Source organism: Sapajus apella, unplaced genomic scaffold, assembly GCF_009761245.1.
Source record: "Sapajus apella isolate SASKATOON/1434 unplaced genomic scaffold, GSC_monkey_1.0 scaffold3, whole genome shotgun sequence".
Classification (NCBI taxonomy): Eukaryota; Metazoa; Chordata; class Mammalia; order Primates; family Cebidae; genus Sapajus; species Sapajus apella.
Genome location: NW_022436943.1, coordinates 61,473,732 through 61,498,797, shown reverse-complemented (window position 1 = coordinate 61,498,797; position 25,066 = coordinate 61,473,732). Strand labels below are relative to the sequence as shown.

General features: G+C 45.0%; 1 protein-coding gene across 2 annotated transcripts in view; it reads left to right on the top strand.

The window, feature by feature from the left end:
- The window catches only part of COL22A1 (collagen type XXII alpha 1 chain), a 317,529-nt gene that overhangs the window by 233,827 nt on the left and 58,636 nt on the right, over positions 1–25,066 (top strand). The window contains exons 41-46 of one of the 2 annotated variants that reach the window (XM_032254418.1): positions 8,954–8,989; positions 10,724–10,777; positions 12,037–12,081; positions 15,558–15,605; positions 20,529–20,642; positions 23,142–23,195. In XM_032254418.1, coding sequence (XP_032110309.1) covers positions 8,954–8,989; positions 10,724–10,777; positions 12,037–12,081; positions 15,558–15,605; positions 20,529–20,642; positions 23,142–23,195 — 351 coding nt within the window. The remainder of the gene's footprint in view (positions 1–8,953; positions 8,990–10,723; positions 10,778–12,036; positions 12,082–15,557; positions 15,606–20,528; positions 20,643–23,141; positions 23,196–25,066) is intronic. The other variant, XM_032254428.1, reaches the window with a different exon arrangement.

The following is a 25,066-nucleotide window of genomic DNA, read 5'->3' as shown; positions in this document are numbered from 1 at the left end:
GAAATATTAGAGTAACAGCAATCACAGCCAACATAAACTGCCTACTTGCAGGAACCAGAGTGAGCAAAGGCCTCCATGTCTGCCTCTCACTTGTCTCACCGACAATCTCTCATTTGTTCCTCCCAGCAACTCTAGCAGGTGCATTCCACTTTACTTTTCATTTTACAAATGAGGAAACAGATGTGAAACTACTTTCCTGAAGACACAGGGCATGATGGGGCTAGGAGCGGAACCTCAGCATTCTGACTCCAAGCAGATGCCCTCAGCTACTCTTCCTGCAGTGGTACAATAAAGTTGGCCCCTGAATAATGTGGGAGTTGGGGTGCTGACCCTGCACAGTTAAAAATTTGAGTATAACTTTTGACTCCCCCAGTATTTAACTACTAATAGCCTACTGTTGACTGGAAGCCCTACTGACAATATAAACAGTCAAGTAACTCATATTTTGTATGTTATATGTATTCTATGCTGTATTCTTACAATAAAGCAAGCTAGACAAAAAAGTTATGAAGAAAATCATAAGGAAGAGAAAATACATTTACGGCACTGTATAGTATTTATCAATAGCATAAGTTTGTGTTGTCTGTTTGCAAAAAGAATAGTCCATTGGAAATGGCAGCAGCCGCAGCCGCAGACTTCAGTGTAAGGTACATAACAAGCCGTTCAGCTTTTTCTTGTAATGTCACGACTTTCCTCTGCTATGTGGGAGAACTTCCAGCATCACTACTGGCAGTTCGTGTGGATTTTATGGTGTTATTCAGTGTTTACAGTATTGCAATAAACATGACAAAAAATATACAAGAACTGCGAGAAAACCCTTTTTACTTTGATGACGCAATTTACTGGAGAGACAGACTGCTCATGCAGAGATGATTGGGATCACACAGCCTTTAAGCAGATACAACGCTTGAGCTCACCACAATCCCAACAGGAGGTGGCTATGAAATTATGATAGTGCTACAGTCTGGCTACAGTTAATTTTATACAGTTATGATTTAATGCTGCATGTATGTTTCTTTGCCTGTTTCTCAACAGCCATGGTGCCATGTATGGCCTGTGTTTGCATGTACACATTTTGACAAATTTTAACTTTTTATTTAGATTGTGTGTATTTTATGATACTAGATGACACAACAGGCTAAGTATCTCTGTATATTTTATGCATTCATGACACACCTTACTTTTTCTTAATTTTTCAATATTTCTGGCCACTGGATCATATGACAGTTTTTTTAAATTGTTGAAAACCTCCAAAATATTTTCCACTATATTTATTGAAGACAATCTGTATTTAAGTCAACCTGCACAGTTCAAGCCCATGTTGCTTACAGGTCAACTGTAGTAATGAAAATTCATGTTCACTTAAGTCTTCACACTCACCAGTGGCTTTTTTTTTTTTTTTTTTTTGAGACAGGGTCTCACTCTGTTGCCCAAGCTGGAATGCTGCCCAAGCTGGAATGCAGTGATGTGATCATGGCTCACTGCAGCCTTCACCTCCTGGGCTCAAGTGATCCTCCCCGTCAGCCTCCTGAGTAGTTGGGACTACAGGTGTGAGCCCCTATGTCTGACTAATTTTTGTATTTTTTGCAGAAATGAGGTTTTGCCCTGTTACCCAGGCTGGTCTCAAACTCCTGAGCCCAAGCCACCCACCTGCCCTGGCTTCCCCAAAGTGTTGAGATTACAGGGGTGAGCCATCGTGCCCAGCCTACCAGTGGCTTTTTATGTGTGTGATTGCTCCTGCACAAGTGACCTCCATGTCTAGCCTGTGTTTTTTTTTTTTTTAAATTCATGTCTTATCTGCCTGCTTTAGTCCAATTCCTTTGATCATAAGAACCAAAGCCACTCAGGCTGTCCCAAGAATTAGGCTGGCCATATTCCTTTAGGTGTGAGTACCCCCATATTGTCTGAATGCTACTTGGGAACACTGGGCATTTGTCCATGGTCACCCCTGGGCTCAGCTCCCAGCCTTGCCCTCATGGCTGATGCTCAAGGAATGTAGCCCTGTCCAGAGCACAGAGCTACATCGTGTGGGCAGTGAAGGAGGTGGCTGAGGAAGGTATAAAGCCACGTACCACCTCCCAGACTCTAGGGCTGCCATATTGCTTCATGTATAACCAGGAGCTGAGCCTCCCACAGTTGGTTTTTATATTAAAGTGTCAGGATGGCCAGGTGCAGTGGCTCACACCTGTAATCCCAGCACTTTAGGAGGCCGAGGCAGGCAGATTGTCTGAGGTCAGGAGTTCAAGGCCAGCCTGGCTAACATGGTAAAACCCCACCTCTACTAAAAATACCAAAATTACCTGGGTGTGGTGGCAGGTGCCTGTAGTCCCAGCTACTTGGGAGGCTGAGGCAGGAGAATTGCTTGAACCCAGGAGGCAGAGGCTGCAGTGAGCTGAGATCGCACCACTGCACTCTAGCCTGGGTAACAGAGAAAGACTCTGTCTCCTATGCCCTGTTACCCAAAAAAATAATTCTCAGAAGTTCTTCTGTTGATGGAGAAAGAAAACAGTTTTTAAATAAGTTTCTCTTACCGCTTCTGATTGGGAACTCTCCTTTCTAAATGGAACAAACCACTTGTTGTTCTCAGTAAGAATTCCTAAGGTGTACTTAACATGGGTTGAGCTCTTTGCTGGGCACTTGGCTTGCTATGCCACTGCCTTTCCTAGTCTTTCTAGCAGTCCGGGAAGGTGTAACTATTATCATCTCCAGGATTCAGATGAGGAGACTTGGGCTCAGAGAGGTTCAAGCAGCTGGCCTGGGTCACTCTGCTGGTGAGAGGCCAAGCAGGCATTTGAACCTGCGTTTATCTTGCCCTGAAGTCTGCACTCTGTTTCTGAGCTGGAAGACAGCCTCTGCTCTCCTAGTGGTCCCAGGAGCCTCCTTCATGACATGGTGGGAGGAGCTGGGCTATCCTGGGCTGTTTCTGGTTCTGCACAGTGAAAGCCAGCACGAGAAAGGCTTCTTGGTACCAGATATGGGAGAGGCCAGATGCAGCCCTGACCAGCCTCCAGGACCCTCATCTCTGGTCCCTTAGCAGACCCCATGCTACGGCCAAGCCCTACCCGGCACTCCCTGTTCTCCATGTCTGCACTTCCTGCTCAGCTTCACCCTGCCCCTGCTTTACTTGTGGGTTTTCTCCCTGGTCTCCCCAGGTGCCTGGTCTCTGGACCTCTGGTCTGTTCCCTCTGACCCCTTCACACTGCAACCACAGCTGTCCTCCTAAAGCCTGGATCTGAGCCCACCTCTCGCCTGGTGGGTAACTTTAGAGGCCTCTCCAGCAAGGTGCTCAGGCCCTTCTCCTTCAGATGCCAGCTTCCCCTGGGTATTCCTGACAGCACCCCTGCTGCTCTCTGACCACAGAGCCTGACTTCTCCTCTTTGCCTAATGCTCTTCTCTGCCAGGGACATCTCTGCCTCCTCTTCTCTACCTGTGAAGCTCCCCCATCCCTCTAAACCTCTTTTCACCTGTTCCCCTCTGGGTGAAGATTCCCCAAACTCTCTCAGGCTGATGCCAGTAGCTCTAGGCATCCTGTACCCCTGACTCACTGAGCCTGATCAATCATTATAACAGGGATCTTCCTCTCACCTGGAGCACTTCACATAGACGTGCTCCATACCAGGAAGCCACTCGGCCATTCACCCCAGCACATAGCACTAGGCCTGTGCACACATGAGGTACTCGGATCAAACATTACAGAGAATAAAAGTTCACTTTAATTTTCAGATCTGTGCCTATGGTGGGAGGAACAAAGCGGTGATCAATTCTGAGAGAGGGGAAACTGATTTTTAGAACAGCCTGATAGCAGAGAAAGAAGAGAATGTGTTTAACACCTCTAAAACCATACGGGGCTTTCTGTTTTGTAAAACTTCACCATTGGTGTCAGAAAACACCAATAACATGGCTGTGCATGTGTATCAGACGTAAGTGTATTCATATGTGTGATACGTATGTGTATGTATGTGTGTGTGTATATATTATGTACATATATTTTTTATTATGGAGAATTTCACATATACTAAAAGTAGACAGAATAGCAAAATAAAGTCCCATGTGGCCGTGCCTAGTATGAGGATCCCACAGCCGATGGCCACTGATTTCCTCTTATCATCCACTAATTTCCATTATTTTGAAGCAAATCCCAGACACATTTTTGTCTGTAGACATTTCAGCAAATATTTCTGAAAGATAAGGATTTTTTGAAACAGAATCACAATTTTATTATACTATACCCCTAAAAAAATCCTTAACACCATCAAATATCTAGTCAGTGTTCAAATTTCTGATTATTCCATACATGTCATATTTCTGTGTTTGTGGGGTTTTTGTTGTTGTTTGAGTTAAGATCCAAATAAACAGATAGCAATTGGTTGAATGTTTCAAAAAATTTTGTTTTCGTCTCAGAATTTTCCACCATCCAGAATTTGTTAATGTAAATAGCTTAATGCGTTCCTCTGTCCCTGTGGTTCAGCTAACTTGGTACTCAGAACTACAGGCTTGATCTGATTCTGGTTTGATGTTGTTGGCAAGACTTCACAGGTGGGGTGTCTTTCCAGCAGGAGGCACATGATGTCTGGTGGAGTCTCTTTGTGATGCATTCACCCTGTGATGTCTAATGCTCTCACCAATTAGTACCTCAAGGGTTGCAAACTGACTCTGCTCTGGTTCTATTCCTTCTTTCTTTATTAGCTGGGATACTTCTACATAGAGAAATGTTCCCTCATGTACCCTTTGGATACCCAGTGGTAAAAGACATATGGAAGGCAAAATATAAATGGTTAGAATCTGTCCCTTGTTTTCAAATATTGACTTGGTTCTCTAGCATCTTGCAAAGAGGACCAATTAGATGCTTGTTGTTGTTGGTTCTAAGAATAATTTTGAACTCGTGGATATAAACACGTTTGATGTGTTTTAAATTATTGCAGCTAGTGTTTCTTTTGTTGCTCAATTTGTCTTGTTTCCTGTCAGTGGGTGGTCTATTTAAGTCGACCCTGGGTACCCCTGACACAAGCCTAGCAGTCTTTGATGGTTTCCTTGCTCCTTCTCTAGGTTTCTTGTATACATTTGTTGTCCAGGTCTCTGATCAGTCATTTCTTCAAGAAGCATAGTAGTTTCTTTCTAATGGAAACTGGTATCAATGGCCAAAATCTGGTTATTAGGATAAAATGACTCTTGAACAAACACATCAGAGGGCATAATTTAAGAAAACAGGGTTGTAATTGTTGAAAATATATTTGAGCTTCAGATATAGGAATGACGTTAGAAAGTCATTGTGCAATCCCTTTCTTCAACATACCTTTGTCTTCCTTAAAAGTAGACTATCAGAATAGCAATGGGAATGCCATTTATGGTTGGGTACTACCTGCTTCTCTACTTACAGTATCTTCTTTTATTTCTGATAACACAAGGCAAGGTAATGGTGATACTCTAGATTTGTATTACAATTGAGAAAAGTGAAGGTCAGAGAAGCTAAGTAACTTGCCTAAGGTCAAACAGCTAATGATTGATAAACTAAGATTTGAAATGAAGACCCTAGGCCGGGCGCGGTGGCTCAAGCCTGTAATCCCAGCACTTTGGGAGGCCGAGGCGGGTGGATCACAAGGTCAAGAGATCGAGACCATCCTGGTCAACATGGTGAAACCCCGTCTCTACTAAAAATACAAAAAATTAGCTGGGCATGGTGGCACGTGCCTGTAATCCCAGCTACTCAGGAGGCTGAGGCAGGAGAATTGCCTGAACCCAGGAGACGGAGGTTGCGGTGAGCCGAGATTGTGCCATTGCACTCCAGCCTGGGTAACAAGAGCGAGACTCCGTCTCAAAAAAAAAAAAAAAAAAAAAAAAAAAAAGAAATGAAGACCTTTAATTTAAAAACACATCCTTCAAAGTGGATTTTCTGTGAAATGACATAAGAAAGTAATTTGGAGCCTGGTATGATAAACAAGTTAAATGCTTAAAGTGGATCCTGGGGTTTAACTTGAAAACAATGGGTGACTCTCACATGACATGACCTTTCCCAGGCCAGTAACAAACCATGCCCATTCCTCAAGGAATACGTATCCATCCTCCCTAGGAGCTACTGTGAGAGGAGCGCAATTCAAATGCATGTATGGTGGTGCAGGTGCGCCACTTACCTACACCTGGACAGAGCAGTGAGGTGGAATGAGGAGAGCACTGGCTTCTGAGTCAGGCCAGAGGTGGAATCTGAGTCCATTATTTTTCCTGCTTGTCCTTAGCTAAGCTATTCAATGGTTTTTAGCTTTAGTTTCTACATCTATAGCAATGAAATGTTGATAATACCCAGTTTGTAGGCCTTTGACTGGGGTTAAAGTGAGAAGATTGGTGTATGGAGCAGGTAGGACCACTCCTGGCATATAGTCCAACAGCTGGAAGTCCCCTTTTTTGTGCAGCTGTGAGTTATTCATATCATCTCTGTTTCCATAGGCAGCCCTCGCTATGTGTGTGTATGACTCCTTTAGTCATTTCTGGAATGAGATCGAATTCTGAGAAATAGATGAGAGATTTTGAGTGAGAGAGAGAGAGAGAGAGAGGAAGAGAGAAAAGCAAATGTGCTATATTCTGGTGATTTATCAGTCATTTGGTCAAGAGGAAATAAAGGATCATTTCAGAAATGTACTATAATTTGCCACTGTTCAGTCATGGTTATTGTATATCTTAAGAATTATGTTGTCCTTGTTTTTGTTTGTTGTTCAGTTGCCACTCCACAGAGGCTCTTCAGGAAGTAACATTTGTCATGATTCTTAAAGACAATTATTCTGGAATTTCTATTTTATATCAATTTCAAATTATTTAACTTGGTTATTACATTTTTAAAATTTTAATGATTCTACATTTCTGTTTCTAAAAAATGTACTCTGGCTCTTTTGATACCTGCCAGATATTTCTGGATAATGCCATGTTATTTTCTCTGTGTTTTCTCTCTTTTTTTTTTCCTACATGTAATCAGTTTAATAGACCTTTTTTATTGGCTGCATCTGACCATCCCATCCTCCGATGTTCGTGGAAACTCAATTTTACCACTTGTTATGTCCACTGATAACCTTGCAGGGAACAGCTTTGCAATTTGAGATCGCAGGTTCATGTCCTTTGGGAATCTATCTGTGAAGATCCTTTAGCTGCTCTGTATGGTCTGAGGGAATTTGCTTTGCTGGGTGCCCAGAAACTGGCTTGTGTGTAAGCACACTGGCTTTGAGCTGAGGCTCTGCAGGACTTCTATCTTAGAGCTCCCAGCTGCCTGTGAGAGCGGGGCCCTGAGGGTGAGTTCTCAGTGGAGGCTTCCTGCATCATGCACCTGTATCCCAGACAAAGACGGGTGAGCCTCCTAGACATCATTTCCTTCTCTACCCCTTAGCTTTACTATCTGTCCCTTTACAGAAAAAGCCTGTGGACCCCTGCTATAACCTACTGAAGGACTTGCCTTTACTTACTGTTCTGAGTTTCCTGTCCAGCCTCATTTCCTGTCCCCACACAACTTAGAGAGCCCTGCTCCCCTCCAGGGCAGATCTGTATAGATTTAGCGCACTGCTTCTCGGTTGTCTCTTTCTATAGACCTCTGGAGATTTCCTCTACTTTCTTTAGTGCCCAACTATACACTTAAGATGATGCTTATTCTATTTTATTATTAGACAGCTCTGGGGCATATTTAATGGGCAGGCTTTTAGGTTACCCCTTCCACCATACTGCAGGAGCCCTGTCATTGATGTGAAATCATTTTGTTCTCTTGAGAATACCTAGTGACATTCTCATGGGCCATGCTACAGGAGGGTGCAGGGTTCACTGGACTGAGGGCGGGATGTGGGAACAACCTCACTCTGGCCAGTGACTCCTGGTGTGGCTTGGGCAGATCTCTCTCTTCTCTGGACCTTAGTTTGATCATCTGAAAAGAAAGGATGATTGGCATTGATTCTCAAGTTCTTGTGCTTTAAATTTTTCATTTTGATCAAATGCAATTTGCTGTGCTCTAGTTTGCTATATTCTTGCAATGCACAGGGCACTCAGTGCTGGAGAGAGCGTGGTAAGAATGCAGACTCAGCAGCCACCTCATGGGAGCATTCAGTCAATTCAGTGAAGAGGGATGGGCCAGCAGACAGTAACAATGCTGGACTTTCAGTCTTAGGCAGGGTGGGTGCAGGGGCGGGGACAATCCAGTGAGCACACTGGGAGAAGCCAGGGGAGGCTCTCCACAGGCAGGGATTTCCCAAAGGAGAACTAGAGTGTGACAAGAATGTCTCCAGGTAGAAAGGCAGGACAGAGTCTTCATGGATATGCACAAGTGTAGGAAAGGCTGAGGGGCAAGGGACAGTCCCACTCACTGCAAGGCTTGGAATTGCATGTGAATGCCTTCAAGTCAACCAGTGAATAGCATCTTAAGTATAATATCTAGAAGCCAAATTCTGCCTGGGCAAAGAACTGGGCACAGTTGGAGGATGCCAGACCCATGTCTGTGTGTCTGTATATCTGTGTGTGTGTATAAGTGTGTGTGCACTCCTTGTAGGAGAAGGGGGCCTCATTACTGCAGCCTCAGTCACTAAGGCTGTGGCTGGGGAACCTGGCTGTTATATGCCCACCCTTTCCTAAGCAGAAAGAGCCAGTGCATCTCCAAGGGGGTGATACAGGGAAGTTGGGGCTGCCGGGTCCAAGCCCACACTAAAGCTGCAAAGTAGAGTTGGGCACAGGTGTCAGGAACCATGCAGGGATGAGGATAGGGTGGCATCAACTGAGGGGCAAATGGAGGAGCTTGCAGAGAGATTTTCATGAGCAACATTTGTGGGTGGGTAGGTGGTAAGAGGGCCTGGCAGTATGGCTTCAAGGTGGAAGGTAGTGACTCCTCCCAGGACAACTGAGGACCTGTCTATGGAATAAACACCATAACTGGTTTATATCAGCACATCGGCATGCCATTTCTACTGTACTTACGTACTTGTTTGTTTGTTTCTAGGGCCCTTCTGGACCACCAGGAGACAAAGGCCCCCCGGTACAGTATGCTTTAAATAAAGGGATGAGTTTCTATGGGAGGAATCCCGCTCTATCTAATCAAAGCAATTTTATATGGGAGGCACCAAAGAGTGAAGTCGATTCTGAAAATTACTCGCATTATTGAACAGCGCAGACTCTCTAGCATTTGAACTCTGACCTGTAGAAGACAGTGTGGCAGCTGTACGTACGAGTAGAGAAGGGGTGACCTGCCCATATTGTCATCAGTCAAACAGACTGGCCTTGGTTTTGGGCATCTCCTCAACACAGAAGGGCAGCCATGGTTTAAGGAATTCAGCCAAATTGCCTGAAGAGCTAATTTTGAATCCTGTTTTCACCAATCCCAGCCACACAGCAGGAGCCAATGTGGGGATTGCTGTTAAACTGTAAGGTGGGCAGGGCAGGACCCGGGAGCCACTGTGGAGATCTGGTGGACTGACTTTATGCTGAGATAACAGGAGGACTCTCAGTGAGCCTTCGCTCTTAGGAGCAGCAACCGTCCATGACATGACTGTGCGTGCATTTACTGGGAAAGTGCGATCTTATGTATCACCCCAGGAGGACGAGCTGCACCATAGCCACTGGGATGATATTGTACCTATGCCATGTGAATGTATTTTAAATGACCTTTATTTATATGATTTCTGAATTAAGGACAGGGATTTTTTTTTTTTTTTGAGACGGAGTCCTGCTCTGTCACCCAGGCCGAGCACAGTACCGCCATCTCAGCTCACCTCAACCTCCACCTCCCGAGTTCAAACGATTTTCCTGTTTCGCCCTCCCCAGTAGCTGGGATGACAGGCTCCCACCACCACACCCAGCTAATTTTTTGTATTTGTAGTAGGGATGGGATTTCGCCATGTGAGCCAGGCTGGTCTCGAACTCCTGACCTCGGGTGATCCACCCACCTTGGCCTCCCAACGTGCTGTGGTGACAAGCTTGAGCCACCGCGCCCAGCGCAGGGATCCTTATACCCATTTTCATAGATGAAGAAATTGAGGCCCTGTGTAATGAACTGATAGACATGAGATTTCAGGGCAAGTTACTGCAAAGCAGAGGCAAGGCAGGTGGGGCTGTAGACGGAGGGTCGGTATACGGGGAGGTCTGTGAAGACCCTGGAGAGGCAGGGTCAGCTCCTGAGCAGCCAGGTAGCGAAGTTCCGGCAACTGCCGGGAATTCCCGCTTTTGGACCTACTTAAGGACAAATCTTCAGGAAACAAGATCCATAGCGAAGCGTCTGTGCCATTTCCCGATGTTGTCCAGAAATTTGCAGCTAGAAATTATTTTCTTACAAGGAGTAGTAATCGCCGGGGCTGTGCTGAGTATCGTGCTGGGTCTCGTGCAGGGAAACTTCTTTAGCCGCTTAGTTAGAAGCTCTCAGGGCTGGTTATCCACAGGGCATGAGAGGAGTGAGCCAGCGTTTGCGCTCAGGCCCATCTCACCACAGAAGCTGTCCCTTTCACTCAAGCAAGGGAACTATGCAAATGGGGTCCCAGTTGTCGGGCTCAAAGAGAAGGTTTTCCAGAGCATTCTCTCTGTGTGCCCAGTGCGTACTTCCACAGCGTACAGTCAGATGAGTAAGCTCTGAGCAGGGTGCTTTGGCACACACATTACATCAGATTCCTCATAGCAACAGACCATTTGTTGAAGGAGAGCCAACTATTGCCAGGGAGGGAGTGTCCTTATTTGCTTAAAATATTGTGGGGTGTCAGTGTCTTCTTTTCTCTTGCTTCAGGGATCACGAGGCTTACCGGGATTCCCCGGCCCCCAGGGACCACCCGGCCGAGATGTAAGTACAGAGAAATGGCGTGGACTCAGTGAAGGTATTTATGTAATCCCTGGAAGCTCACCTCCACCATCTCTGGGCCTTCTTTGACCATGTGGCCAGCTTTGTAGCCCAGTTTAGGATTTCCGGGAAGCCCCATGGGCATGCTTTTCATTTTTGCTCTTCTATTGAGTGTGGCTCGTAACTTTGTATTATCCAGTTTTATTTCCTATGTTTATTTGTGTTACATTTTCAAAATCTTTAAGCTACTTTAAACACACAATGTTTCTTAATTTCTTGGTCAACTTCTTACATACCTAGCCAGTCAGTTCTGCCCGGATCAGGCATTACCTTCTCTGGGGACTTGTTCCCCACCCTTCCGTGGAATGGCTCTCTCTTTTCCACAGAACTCCAAAGACACATGTGATGCTCATTGTGAGGATGTGTTCCTTCCCATTTTGTGACAGTGACAGTCATCTCTTATCTCCATTGTTTGGCCTTTGCTCAGCCACCACTGAGCTCTAAGAAGGAGCCCCTGTGTCTTATACACCTGGATGTCCCTGGCGCCTAGCAGTGTGCCAGGCACATAGAAGGTACTTAATCCATACTCACTGACCAAATGGCAAATGACAACCATGAGTCCTTAGAGGACAAAGGTGTCTGGCACTAGTAAGCAGTGGTATTTGTTGCTTAGACATGCATCTTTTTATCTCTGCAGTTTTAGTTCATTATAAGCAAGAACAATAAAATCTCCTTCTCTTTTTTGGGTTCTGTTTCCAAAGAGAAGGTTACTCTCTCATTCCTGCTTCCAAATATTCAAATTTTGCTGTTCTATTCTCAGTATTAATTCTTATAGTCAGTCTAATAGAAGTTTTTGTTTGTTTGTTTGTTTGTTTTAACTTTTCAAAGCCATTCCTTCCACTTGTGTTTGGGAAAGTTTAAGACAGGTTGTGTGTGTGTGTGTGTGTGTCTGTGTGTCTGTGTGTGTCTTTGTGCATGCATGCACATGTTCTGTGTGGATGAGTTGTTTTTAGTTTTGTGTTTAGGACAGGAGTTATGGAGGTAGTTGTAAACATTTGCCATTGTCGTCTTCCCGGGAAGCCTTAGGTATTCAGCTGAGATTGGAAACCACACAGTTTTCTTGGTGCCAATGCTCATGCCCTGATGATTTTTTTCCCACTGAGTTATATTTGGCAGATAGGGAGGTTGGCAGAGGGTGTGAGTTGAGTGGGTCAGGATTGTGTGCTTATCACAGTTAATGTTTTCTTTCCTTCTTCTCTTAGGGTGCACCAGGAAATCCAGGAGAAAGAGGGCCCCCTGGCAAGCCAGTATGTCATCTTATGGTTTTGGATGAATATTGACTATCAGTCAGGGCATAAGCAAGAAAAAAAATGCAACTCAGAAGGTTCAAGAAGTTTTAACAAAGAGACATTTGACAAAACTGTGGGCAGAGGAAATTAATATGGGGTGTTGTGAGACCCAGAGATAAACCATGGTGGGAAGTCATTAGCACCATGATGCCTGTTTTCAAAGCCCAGTGAGAGTAGAACAGTGAGAAAGTGATGACAACTAGGAGCTCAGCTGCGGGTGCAACACCGCTACCAGAAAGTGTGGCCCAAGGCCCGGAGGTAGGGGTGTCTGCCACCCTCCAGTTTCCTGACAGTGCCTCAAATTGTGAGTCCAACTGCCGGACGGCAGGCAGGCCAGCCCAGGAAACATTCCAGGGGTTTAACCTCCCAGGCACAGAGCAGGATAGAGAAGGATTAAAAAGTGGATCTGGGGTGAGCAAATGAGCAATAGTAGCACCTGTTGCAAGTCCCTAACTTGCCCATTTCCTAGCTCTTGACTGGGTGATGCCAGCCTTCCCAATTGCCCTCTGTTTAACATAGAGGAAACATTCTTTTTTGCCTCACAGTGAGAACAGGGGAATTTGTGAAAGGTTGAGGAGACAGGGACAGCCCTGAGTGTCGGGTCCTTGGCAGTGTGGCCTCAGTACAGCCCAAGAGTCCTACAGGCTTCCCTGATGCGAGGCACCCTCATCTCCTGGGACATCCTCTGACTGAGTTTTCAATGCCAGAGAAGCTCCAGAGGTTTAGCTGAGTAGCCTGGCCCTAGGTGGACTCTCTAGGGAAGGAGCAGTGGGCATGCACAGGCATGGGAGAGTGGGAGGCAGCTGTGCAGATGGGAGAGAGAGGAGTCCTTGGGAAAAAGCTGCCTAAGACGGAAGACACAGCAGAAACCAAGACTGGAGAATCTCAGGCCTCAAGAGTGAGTCTGTAAGTCTGGTTTCAGGAAGTGAGATACTCACCTGGGCAGAAGCTTCACCTTAAGATGGATCTGAGAGGCTACCTGTCTCTTTTGCAAGCCTGGCCTGCTACAAATTCCAGACAAGGACCTAAGGCACAGAGGTCCCTGTGGGTGCGGGTGACTTTCCCTCCCTTATCTGAGTTGGTTGGCACAGCAGAGACCTGGACAGGCATCCTGTTCTGCCTTTAAGGGTCCTGACACTTTTCATTGAAGAACCTCCAATGAGAGGAGTGTACAGTCTTGTTGGAGGTGAGGGACACCTTAATTACTCACATTCCCTCCCCTGTGGAGTCAGCTTTGCAACAGCCAAATCAACCTCACAGAAGCCACTTCATTACCAAAGTGCAAAGCTCTGGTGAAGTGCAGGGAGAGTGAGGTTTAGGCCAGAGACCAAACGGGGGTTCAGATGACCTCTGCCAGAGCTGGGCTTTGTCATCTCCCTGCAAAGATCGTTAAGTCGGCATAGTGCAGCTCACAACGTGCACTGAGAGGCTGAAAAAACAGTCAAAAATGTGGGTTCAGGTCAAGCCTAGCCCCTGCCTGATCCACATGGAAATCTAGACAGTGAATGGAACCACAAGGCTGTCCCACCTTGAAGCCAGGCCCAGGTTTTTTCACCCCACCATCAATCAGTCACTGGCTGTGTAACCAGCACCAGGGGCAAGGATGCACAGAGTGGGGAGGACCTGGGCAGGATGGAAACTGGCACCTACACCCCACGCTGCCCGCTGTTCTCTGAGCCCAACCTGGGCCCAGGTGACACACGTGACTGACTCATAGAAGATGGAGATGGCAGTCTGCCATATCCGGTCCACCTTCACAAGGCCACTGCCTCCATCCACATGCTGGGCCTGTGTATCTTTTGAGATGTATGAGGTTTACAGAAATGAGTCACAGCAAGATGTTAATGAAATTATATCCAAGACCACACTGTACCTAGACTGAAAATCCACTCCTCACTCTCTCTCCCTTTGTAACTGGTGCCCAGCCATTGTGTCTGATATAATTCACTCTAATTATGCAAAGGGCTCAATGGCAGTGTAACAATATCCCTAGTCATACAATGCCAACAGCATTAAAATGTACCAATTTAAACCATATGAACCCTTCCTATTATTAAGGTCCCAGGAGAAACATACACAGCTTCAAAATAAAACACCTCTCCCTTTTAAGAGTTTTAATAAATTACCATAGCAAAGGTTGCTTTTTTTTTTCCCCAGAAGATCTCACTCAGATAACTGATGGGTCTTGGCCTTGGCTTTAGCAGCTGCAATCTAAGTGAGTTCTCACTGCAGGGCGAGCAATTCCCTGAGCACCTCCAATCTGATTTAATTCAACCGCAGTCTCTCTTAGGGAATCCCCTCTCTCAATAGCCCAGAGCATTGATTGAATTTCTGAGCATATCAACGTAGAAAACACCACCAGCACGTTTCAAGCCACTGCAGCAGTTACCCTGAGCAAACTTATGTTACCACTGTCCCATGGTTTTGCTAGCCACAGGATGAAACAGAAAACTCATGAGGTCCGGGGTGGGGAAATAGCCAGAAAAATTGCCTTGGTTTCAGCCTCCCCAAGATGACTGACTGGATTTGTAATTCATTCACCTAAACTCAGTGAGAAGAAATTGTGCCCCATGCATTTAGTTGCTAAGCCTACCATCTTGCCTCTGCTGCCTGGGTCCTCTGGTATTCCTTTTTCTTTGCAAAATTTAGAATTTTGCAAAGTAGCGCACCAGTCTTGAAGACTTACCTAAGAATCCCTTCTTTCCTTTAGGGTCTGCCTTTTAATTTCCATTTCCCTTCCTAATCTTATGTTCCTTGCACCCAGGTAGTTTCTAAGCCTCCAGCCCATCTTGAATCCCAGGATGGCCGTGATTGTAAGGGACACAATCATAGCTCCAACTCACAGTGGGTTTGACTACCTGCGGACTCCTACATACCTTTAGAAGCTCTGTAATTACTCCTGATTTCTGAAAAACACTTTCTGGAATTAAAGACTTTTAACCTGTAATGAAAAATGAAGTTTAAAATGCTACTTCACCTTGGAGAGCTGAAGACATTGGCTTAAATTCATACTAGGTTGTGAATGACTGATAGCAACAGCTGTCACTCATTTGGGATATCCATGACAATCCAGATTGCAAAGAGCTGGCTGCTTTGCCTCCCACAGTACTCAAAGGGCCTATCAGGTTTTGATGGTGGTGGGGAAGAGGGACCACCAGGAGAAGAGAAGGGACAAACAGAAGGAGAGTAGGGATGAAAAGGTCGAAGTCAGTCAGACGCGGCCAGGACTGGCAGCCTGCACTATTGCTGTCTTGGAGGAGTCATTTCTGTGGCTCCCAAGCTTGGGACATCCACTGGGCCGTCTGTGTGCCACACGTGGCACACTGTGTTACGCATTTCGCTCACACTTGGAAGGTCTTTTGCTTTCTGAAGCTGCCTGGGATATACTGTGTGTTTGCATGTATGTATATGTGTGTTTCTTTTTACTTTGACAGGGCCTCTCTTCACTACTGTCTCCAGGGGACATAAATCTCTTGGCTAAGGTAACAGCATACAATAAATGTGCACGTGTTTTGAAAATGGTGATGGTGGGATTGGAGATCTTGATAATAAGTTTGGGTTTTTTTTTTTTTTGTCTGAGCAACTATTTTGTATTGAGAACTCACCATGTGGCTGGTAATGTGCTAAATCCACCTGTCCAATACAACAACCACTGGCCACATGCTTCCATCTAAATTTAAATTAATTAAAATTAAATACAGGCTGTGCACAGTGGCTCACACCTATAATTCCAGCACACTGGGGGGATTGCTTGAGTCCTGAGCCCAGGCGTTTAAGACCACCCTGGGCAACATAGAGAGACCTGGTCTCTACCAATTTTTTAAAAAAAATATTAGCAGGATGTGGTGGCATGTGGTCCCAGCTACTCAGGAGGCTGAGGTAGGAGGATTGCTTGAGCCCGGGAGGTGGAGGCTGCAGTGAGCCATGGACATGCAACTGCACTCCAGCCAAGGTGACAGAGCAAGACCGTGTTTCAAAAATAATAAATACATGAATAAATGTAATTAAAAATTCAGGTACTTGATTACACCAGCCTCTTTACACATAATTAATAGCCGCTGTGGCTGGTGGCTGCCTTATTGGGAGCCGCAGACATAGAGCAGCACATTATCTTGAGCTGTGCTGCACTAAATGTTTACTGTGCCTCCCTTATTTAATTTTCGCACTATTCTGTGGGGTCAATACTGTTTGTGGTAGTGTTTAGCACATAAGAAGCCTGAAACATTGAGGGTCAGTGAATGGAATGGAATAGAACAGGACATCCTAAGAATAAAATCCTTCCTCGCTGACACCAGAGACTGGCCTTTAACTTACCCAGGACTAACTCGTGTTCTCAAAGAAGGGCCAGTGGCAGAGTCAAACAGCCTGGGCCTGGTCCTCCTGGGCAAAGACCGGAGCATAGGCTCAGGGAGGTGGCGCGGGCTGCTGGGCCTTTTAGCCAGGACAAACGCAGATGCGAGCACAGACTTGACTGGTTTCTAGCCTTTGCTTTCCCCACGAGAGGAAAAGGTCCTGAGAGGTTGAACGTAACTTGGCCGAGATAGCGCAGGGAGTGGCTGGAGTTACACCTGAAGGTTAAGTTGCACAGGTGCCCAGATGCCTGACTGAGGACCTGGGGCCTTCAACGTTGAGAGCTGGGAAAGGTTGTGAATGAGAGAGGGAGAGGTAGGGTCTGTGCTTCAGAAAGAGCAGGCGTGCTGCCGTGAGCGTGGAGGTCCCTTCTGCTGTCTGTACTTCAAGCCTCTGTCGCAAGCCCAGGTGAAGGTCAGCACTGCATATTGTGTGACTTCCTTTCCTCTTGTTCTCTAAAAGACACTTGGGTGATTTCAGAAAATACCTAGTTCATGCATGAGGCCAAGGGAGGAAAACGAAAGAAAAAGAAAACCTTCTCTAAAGTCAGGGGTGTTTAATCTCACTGCACATTGAGATGCCTTGATGGGAAAATTATACATTTTATTAAAAATAAGTAGCAGAACAATCTTTACCAGTTTTTATTGACAAGTGCGATAGTTTTTTTCCACAGTCAAGGACATGACAAGAAATCATTATCTATTGATTCAATCCTTTGTTTATTACAGGCTTTTATTAGCCTAGATTACAGTATTTTTCATAATTTCCTCACTCTAGAAGGAGCTGGGTTTTCATCAGCCACCAGTCCTCTCCATCCCCCCTCACCCAGAGAATTTCAACCTCATCATGTCCCAATATTTATGTCAATAATATGAGTGAGTACTGAAATGGCTAAGCATCATTCCTCATGGCCAGAGCACTGAGACAGATATTTAGTCAAATTGATATTTCCTCACTGTGAAAGGATGCAGCTGTGCTCGTCAGAGCAGCTGGAAACCCCAGAGGAAAGGCAAGTTCCTACGTGCAGGGTGTCCTGTGGAGACTCACTGGTCCCACAGAGCTGAGCTTTGCTGGAAATTCTGTGGCCTGGGATGAGTGGGTTTGGCCAGGTCTAGGGATCAGGCTATCTTGATCTCCCTGTTTTGTGAAGTCACTGGCTACCATCTCACTGCTGTAAGTGAAAGTCTGCTGGTCTAGTCTAGGTGTCTCCCTGCTGAAGAAGAGACATCTTGTATTACAGAATATTTGTCTCTACCCCAGAGAGTTTTATAATCTCATATATCTGTTTCTGATTGTTGGAGAAATGACTGGGTAGTAAGTTCTAAGAGTCTATTAGATGAATATCCATAGTTGGATCTGTGCCCAAGGAGAGCATCTTAAGATTGTCTTCATTATGTGACTCCCATGCTAAGTGTTATTACATTAAATCTTCACAAACAATCCTGTGAGTGGGTTCTATTGCTGTCTGCATTTTACAGATGAAGAGGTTGAGGCATAGATAGGTAAGCCACTTTTTCAAAGTCAGGCATTTTCCATTCATTGTCTCATTTAGCATAAGACTTTAACATCCTATTTCACAGATAAGGAGACTCAGAGAGGTGAAGCCATGATTCCAGGTGGACAGAGGCTTAAGCGGAGTATGGGCAAGCCCATTTGGTTGGAAACACAACCCTATCCGGTCTCAGTACATTCAGAGAAAGTGTGAATTGCCCTCTGAGCTGGGGGTTGGTGCAGGTCAGGAGGGACTGGGTGTCCCAGGAGCTCTGGAGCAAAGGTGAGCATCAGTAAGACTGCAGATTGGGGATGGTGTCATCCTGTGCTGCCTGGATTCCAGAACTGGGTCAGTATGTTGAGCGTAGCTCCCTTACTGGTGATTCTGGATCCCTGACAGCTCTGGCCTTCAGGGAATAATCCTGCATAGTGTGCAGCAGGCCCAGGTTGAGAGCCCTGCCAGAAAGTAGAAAGAAATAAGAAATTTGTAAGATTTTGTATTATTCAGATATAACCTTTTAATGTTATGTATCCAACTGCAAAGAATGGCTTCCAATCACCAGGGCACCCTTCAAGTCCAGAAATATCTCAGTGGCTAGAATTTTTGGTGTCATCAGGCTAGTTCCATTCTCATCCATCCTTCCAACCATCCGTCCATTCATTCATTCATCCGTCCATCCACAGTTGCAATGTTTCATGTAAGCATCTCATCTTAGAGTGCTATAAGAGAAAATCTACAAAGAGGTGAGCTCCTTCCAAGCAAAATAGAGCTACCAAAGCAGCTCATCTAAGTAAGCTGAGTATCTCGTTCACCCTTGCTTTATATATCCCAATGGTTAACACTTCCCATCCTCCAAATAACCCCGTCAGCTTTGCAAGCCACCCACTAAAGGAAGATGGCACAAGTCACCAGAATGCCAGGTGGACAGTTAATTGGATGGTCAGTCAGTCAGTTGGTTAGTTGTTTGGGTTGCCTCATTCATTCATGTATTGAGCTCAGGCTCTGTGGAAGAATATTTGCTGTGAATTTGGCATGGACAGATAACTCTACCTCTGTCCTCTCAGTGTTTACACCTTCTGTTTGCCCGAGAGAGGATGGAATATACACACCATTCCAACAAGGAGACTAGTACTTCAGTGGTGGGGATTCCTGAGATTCCTGGGAGCAGGAGGAGCCTGTTTGCATCCTGAGACTATCAGGAAGGCTTCTTGAAGGTGGAGATTTCTAAAGAGTCTCCAAAGACTAAGTAGGCGAAACAAGTAAAAGGAAGGTAGGCTATTCAGAGATGCTTTTGTGATGGAACAACTTTACCATCATGAATTCAAACACCAAGATAAAAACTAAAGCACCTGAATCTTCACCTCATGGACCATGAACAGTGTAGCTTCCACCTGTTTTTGTTGGTCCCTTTGGTGGGACTTTCAAGAGACCATAGTTAGTGCATGTATTTGTGTCCATTGACAGCATTGAACCCAGAGCTCCTCAAGACACACATTTACTGTGGTTCTAAACTTAGCACAGTGCCTGACACATCGTAGGTGCTTTTCAAGTATTTTTTCAATGAATGAGTGACTGAGTGAATAAATAACAATAATGGCTAAGTGTGTGGGCAATATCTATCTGCCTATCTATCTATCTATCTATCTATCTATCTATCTGTCTATCCATCTATCCTGAGTATTCTAAGTGCTTTACCTGTGTTATCCATTAAACGTCTATCACAAGACGAGAGGCAGTTTGGATGAGAGGGAGGATTAGAGAGAAGGGCATGGAGGCAGCAAACCAAGAGGAAGGTGGATGGGGCAGGCTAGAGTACAGTCAGGTGAGTTTTATTTGGTGCATAGTGTGCTTTCAACTGTAAGATCTAGAGATGACATGGACAATTCAGAAAGCACATGCTCTGGGCTCAGAGCACTTTAAATTTACTTGAGGAGCAGTATTTATCTGCCTTGAAGTAGAACAAAGCCCAACTCCAGGGAACATTTATTAAATGCTTACCTTGGGTAACAAATAAAGCTAAGCATGGTCAGAGCCTGGATGTGTCACAGAAACAAAGTCCCAAGGGTGTGTGTCTGTTGCCTTGTTTATCCTTCTTCCTCGTTCAGAAACCACTTGACTTAGACAAACGCAGAACAGAGAATTCAGCTCCCAACTTGGTCTCTAACATCAGGGACAGTGCCTGCTATGTTTAGTAATACTAAATGTTTGTATTAAATCTGCACTGTTAAATGTTTTTAGATGCTCACAGATCATTTTACATGAATTTTTGACATAATTTCCTTAGGCAATGATTCCAGAAGTCTGGGTGGAAGTTTGGAGACATGGAGAAATATCCAGATATGTCAGTGCTGAAACCTAACTTTCAGTTAAGGAACGGATAAGGCAAAGTTTAGACCCAAAAGTATCTGGATTATGACTCCGTCCACCTATTTGCTTTTCCGTCTTCTCTGGCATTTAAAAACAAAATCTCCATCTGGAGAGGTAGCAGCCGGGGCTACTGTGCTTTGCTTTGTAACTATTTGCTATTCATTCTCGGCTTGTCGCTCCCTCTCTCCACTCTCAGGATGTGTGCAATGACTGCCCTCCTGGCCCCCCAGGCCTCCCTGGTCTACCAGGTTTTAAAGGGGACAAAGGTCTCCCAGGAAAGCCAGGGAGAGAAGGCACAGAAGGAAAAAAGGTAAGGAGAAAGGGGAAACTCGATTCTTATCATTAAAATGAAAAGATCATTCTGGAGATCCCTATACGGCCCCTTCTGTCTCAAAAAGTGTTCAGGGTTTGAGGGGTTCAAGATTCAAGATAGATGAGGAGTGCTGGGTTGTAGGACACAGCTATAGAAATGGTAGGAACTGCGTATCTATGGGTCTTTGTCACTTTAGGAAGATGTTGATTGTGACTTTCCGTTACATGCTGACACCTGGAGACATACCCTCATTCAGTTACATTTCTTTCCTCCCTGTCTTTCTCCCTTCCTTTCTTTTACTGTCCGACAACTTTTGCCTATCTGCTATGTAATAGGCACCAAGATAGGCACTTCAGATTCATAGATCAATCAATGGATCCATCCATTCATGCATGCATTCGGTCCCTTGTCATGATCTGTTCATGACACCCCGTTACGTGTGTATTACATGTCAATCAACATGTAGACACTGGGAGGTTCAGAAGAAGAAGGCTGACACCCTATTCTAATGGAGCTCATGGTCTATCCTGGAGCAAAACAGAGGTAGGGAGTTTCATGGGTGCTGGGGAAATAGGCTTACAACAAAATCTCCTCTCAACCCAGATAATTTCTTCACAAAGGTAGAAGAGAAAGAAAACGATTTTAATATTGAATTAAATTGAAACAAGCATATAATGTGCATGACAGACAATCTGTTAAGAGAAGGTAAGGACAGGAAGAACTCTCAGTGTTTTATATAGCCAAGCAGGTAAAGTCCATGGAAGACGTTTTCTCAAGATAAGCAATAACTAGTCCACAAGTAAGAGGTCCTGACAGTGCTGTTTGTCACGTATGTTCATCATAGATTCACCTGGTAGTTCAGAAGGCCCTCTGTCTTAGCTAATTGGCTTTATCCAAAGTGAAAATCATCTTTTTGTATCTTTATGTCAAAATACAGCTTTGCAACTTGGGGAGATACCATCCCCTAGAAATTGGGAAATAGAGGTGTATCTTTCTTGCTGATTATTATAGTTCACAGAGATGGATCCTAACTCCTAAAGAAAGGCATTCCTGGGTCATCAAACTGAAAAAGAAAGCCTTCTTTGCCTTTTAAAAGGATTTATGCACATGTCAAAGAAACAGATAAAAACTGACAATGATCCGTTTTCTAAAGCAAATGCTTTAAGGAAAAGGCTTAGGTGAGACTCTCTCTTTTAAAACAAGAGAATTAAGCCTCTTATTTGTAATTTGTATTTTACCCACACATGCTACTGGGAATACAAACACAGATGTGAAAGATATCCTTTATTCTGACTCTCTGAGCCGTAAGCAGTGCCTGTTCCCTTTCCACAGACCCAGCTCTGCAGGATATTTGAGTGTAGACTCCACGGGTGTGCCACGGTCCTTGAAATTTCTCCAAATGCTCTGGAACCCTCGAAGGGACAGGGGCTGATCCTAAAGCTAATTCGACTAAGAATAATTTGGCCTAATTAAATTCTCCTGATGATCAACTTATTAAAAACGGGCCTTTATTTCATTTGCAGCATTTCTTGTATTATATGGTATAGTAAACAAACACATTTGAATGTTCTTTCGTCCGTGTCATGGGTCTTTCCCATTGCCTTAATTTTAAACAGCTCAAAAGATCATTTAGTTCATTAAGATAGGTGGGTCTTTGGAGTTGATTCCAAAAGTCTTAACCTTGAAGATTCTTGATATCAGTGCAGAAGCTTTTAGGGGGCATTTCTAAATCACTTAGGGGGATGTTTAGATCAGTCTTTTCCAGGCCTTTCTAACAAGTTGCTTTGCATCAAATCATTGGGATATTTATTATTTCAAATTTCTGGATCAGGAATCCAGAAGTGGCTTTTCTGGGTTGTTCTGGCTCAGGTCTTTCATGGGGCAACCCTCAAGCCCTGAGCTGCGTTCATCTCAGAGTCTGTCTGGCAGAAGACCGTCTTCCAACCAGATCCACTCTTGTGGCTGTTGACAGAGACCTCAGTTCCTTACCACGTGGGCCTCTGTAGAGCTGCTCGAGTGAGATCAAAACACAGAACCTGGTTTTCCCCAGAACGATTGGTAGGATAGAAAAAGTACAAGTTTGCAGGGGGCCGGGCAAGGTGGGAGTAAGCCATCTTCTACCTTGATCTCAGCAAGTATACTGCATCATTTCTGCCATGTCCTGTGGGCCCTAGAGACCAATCCTGGAACAAATGGCAGGACAGCTGCTCCAGGTTACACACATGGGAGGTAGGGGCCATTGGGCCATGCTGGAGACACACCACCTAACCACATCAATGGCGGTTCATGCCACAGTTGCCCAGCTACACTCAGTGCTACCACTTACCCATACCTTTTGCTCAAACAGCCTAGGGGCAGGGGTGGCTGCCAAGAAGTCCCAGTGGGAAATCAGTGAATGGAGGTGTGAGGCTCATGGCTTGGTGATGACCCTGGAGGTGGAACAGACACTCATTCTTCTTTTCTTTTTTTGTTTGTTTTCTGATGTCCCTGCTACAGGGAGAGTCTGGGCCTCCAGGCCTACCAGGGCCCCCAGGAATAGCTGGACCACAGGTCAGTGAAACTTCGTAACCATCTGCATGGGTCTGTTCTGCTCATCTCAATGGTTAATCTCAATTCAAGGAAGAGTGATGTCCATTGTGAAGAAGGAGTGGTTTTAAACCCAGAAAACCCCTGCTGCAGGTCTAAGCATGGCACTATGGCACTGACTCTCTTATTGACCCTGGGCAGGTCACTTTAATTTGTGGAGTCTCAGTTGCTCATTTATGAAAACTGAGTGCTGGAAAATATGAAATGCATGGGAGAATTGGACTGTGTGGGAACTCCTGGTTAAGACATGAGTTTTGTGGTCGGACACCTCAGCTTAACTCCCAGTAATGACAAAAATACAAATGGTGTCAGAGATTTGTTAGAATTGAATTATATGATGCATAAAAAGGACATGGCACTCAGTTAAAAAATACTAGGAGAGTGCTTTTTGAATGCAAGTGAACCCTGTTACCCTCATGTGAGTGATACGACATCTACCTAAAAGCAGCTGTGTGGCTCTGTGATTTCCCAAAGCCAGGGAGGCTGTCATGGGAGAAAGTGGGTATAATCTCAACTTCAGAATAGGCAGGGAAGCTCTCTGGCTGTCAAAACAAGTGTTCTGAGGCTGGGCTGTTTGAGCTGTTGGTGGCGGTAGTATTTAGCTCTAAGAAGAAAGTGCATGAGTGCTGGTATGGGGGCAGGTAGACCCCACCCTCATTCCCTTCTGGCTGTCATTGGTGCTCCTTTGGGTGTGCTCCCTTATCTCTTGCTGCTGTAGACTGCACACCTGCCTCACCAACACTCAGGGCCTAATGTGTCCCTGTGTCTCTTCCTGGGGCCTGGTTGGACATAGCATGCCTCATCTGATAGAAGAGGTGGCATAAAATTGTCACTAGGAAGGAAAACTCAGAAGCCAGTCCTTGGGGTTAGAATTCTATCTCAGCTGTGTGACCTTGGGATAGTTTCTTAACCTCTCTGGTCTTTTGTTTCCTAAAGTTAACTAGGGGCTATAAAAGCTATGACCCTACAGGCTTATTACTGTACCAACTGCAGGCAAAATGCTCCCATCAGTGCCTGGTACACTGTATCAACTGAAGAATGACAACATTTGGGTGTTTTGATACCTCAGTTCTTGTCTCCTTGGTTTAAAAGAATTTAAACAAGAGACACACAGCAAAGGAGATTCAGCATTGAGTAATTTATTGCAAAAGAAAAAGAATACTTTGAATGTTAGGGGCAGAGTAGACAGTACACCTGAGAGAGAGACAGGATTCAGGGCAGGCCACACATAAGGATGAGATTCCCTTTATGGCAGCCTTACGTGGTTATTCATTAGGAGATGGGAAAAGGCGTTACTCATAAGCATGTTCTGGGCGGTCCTCTGTGTGTTCATGCGCAGTAGCTGTACATGCTTGTTCATATGTCTAGTGTCTCATTAGCATCTTAAATCTCCACCCAGGCATGTTTTTTACTATTATAATGAGCAAAGGGTCAGTTTGAGGATGGGCAAAATCAAAGATAGCTTTGCATGGATGAGCTCAATTATCATGTGAATGCAGAGGCTTATGGTGTTGATTCCACTGTCACCCCAGTTGCTGCATCTTGAAAACATGATTACTTCCTTCGCTACCTATCCTGCCTCAGGTCCACAGATTTGGAAAGGAGATCTTTATTTCTCATAGAGGATTGCACTTGCAGGCTGTCCATCCCACAGGCTGGGAAACATAGCCTCCAGCAGAAGCCAAGAGAAAGTGCCTCAAGGGAAAGGCAAAGCAGCAGGAATGTATGCTGAGCCCGGTAGCCAGATGTATATATTTAAAAAGCTATAGGAGGAGTCATGAATATTTATGGAAGGAGAAACATGTGCATGGGAAATTGAGTTTCACACCTCATGA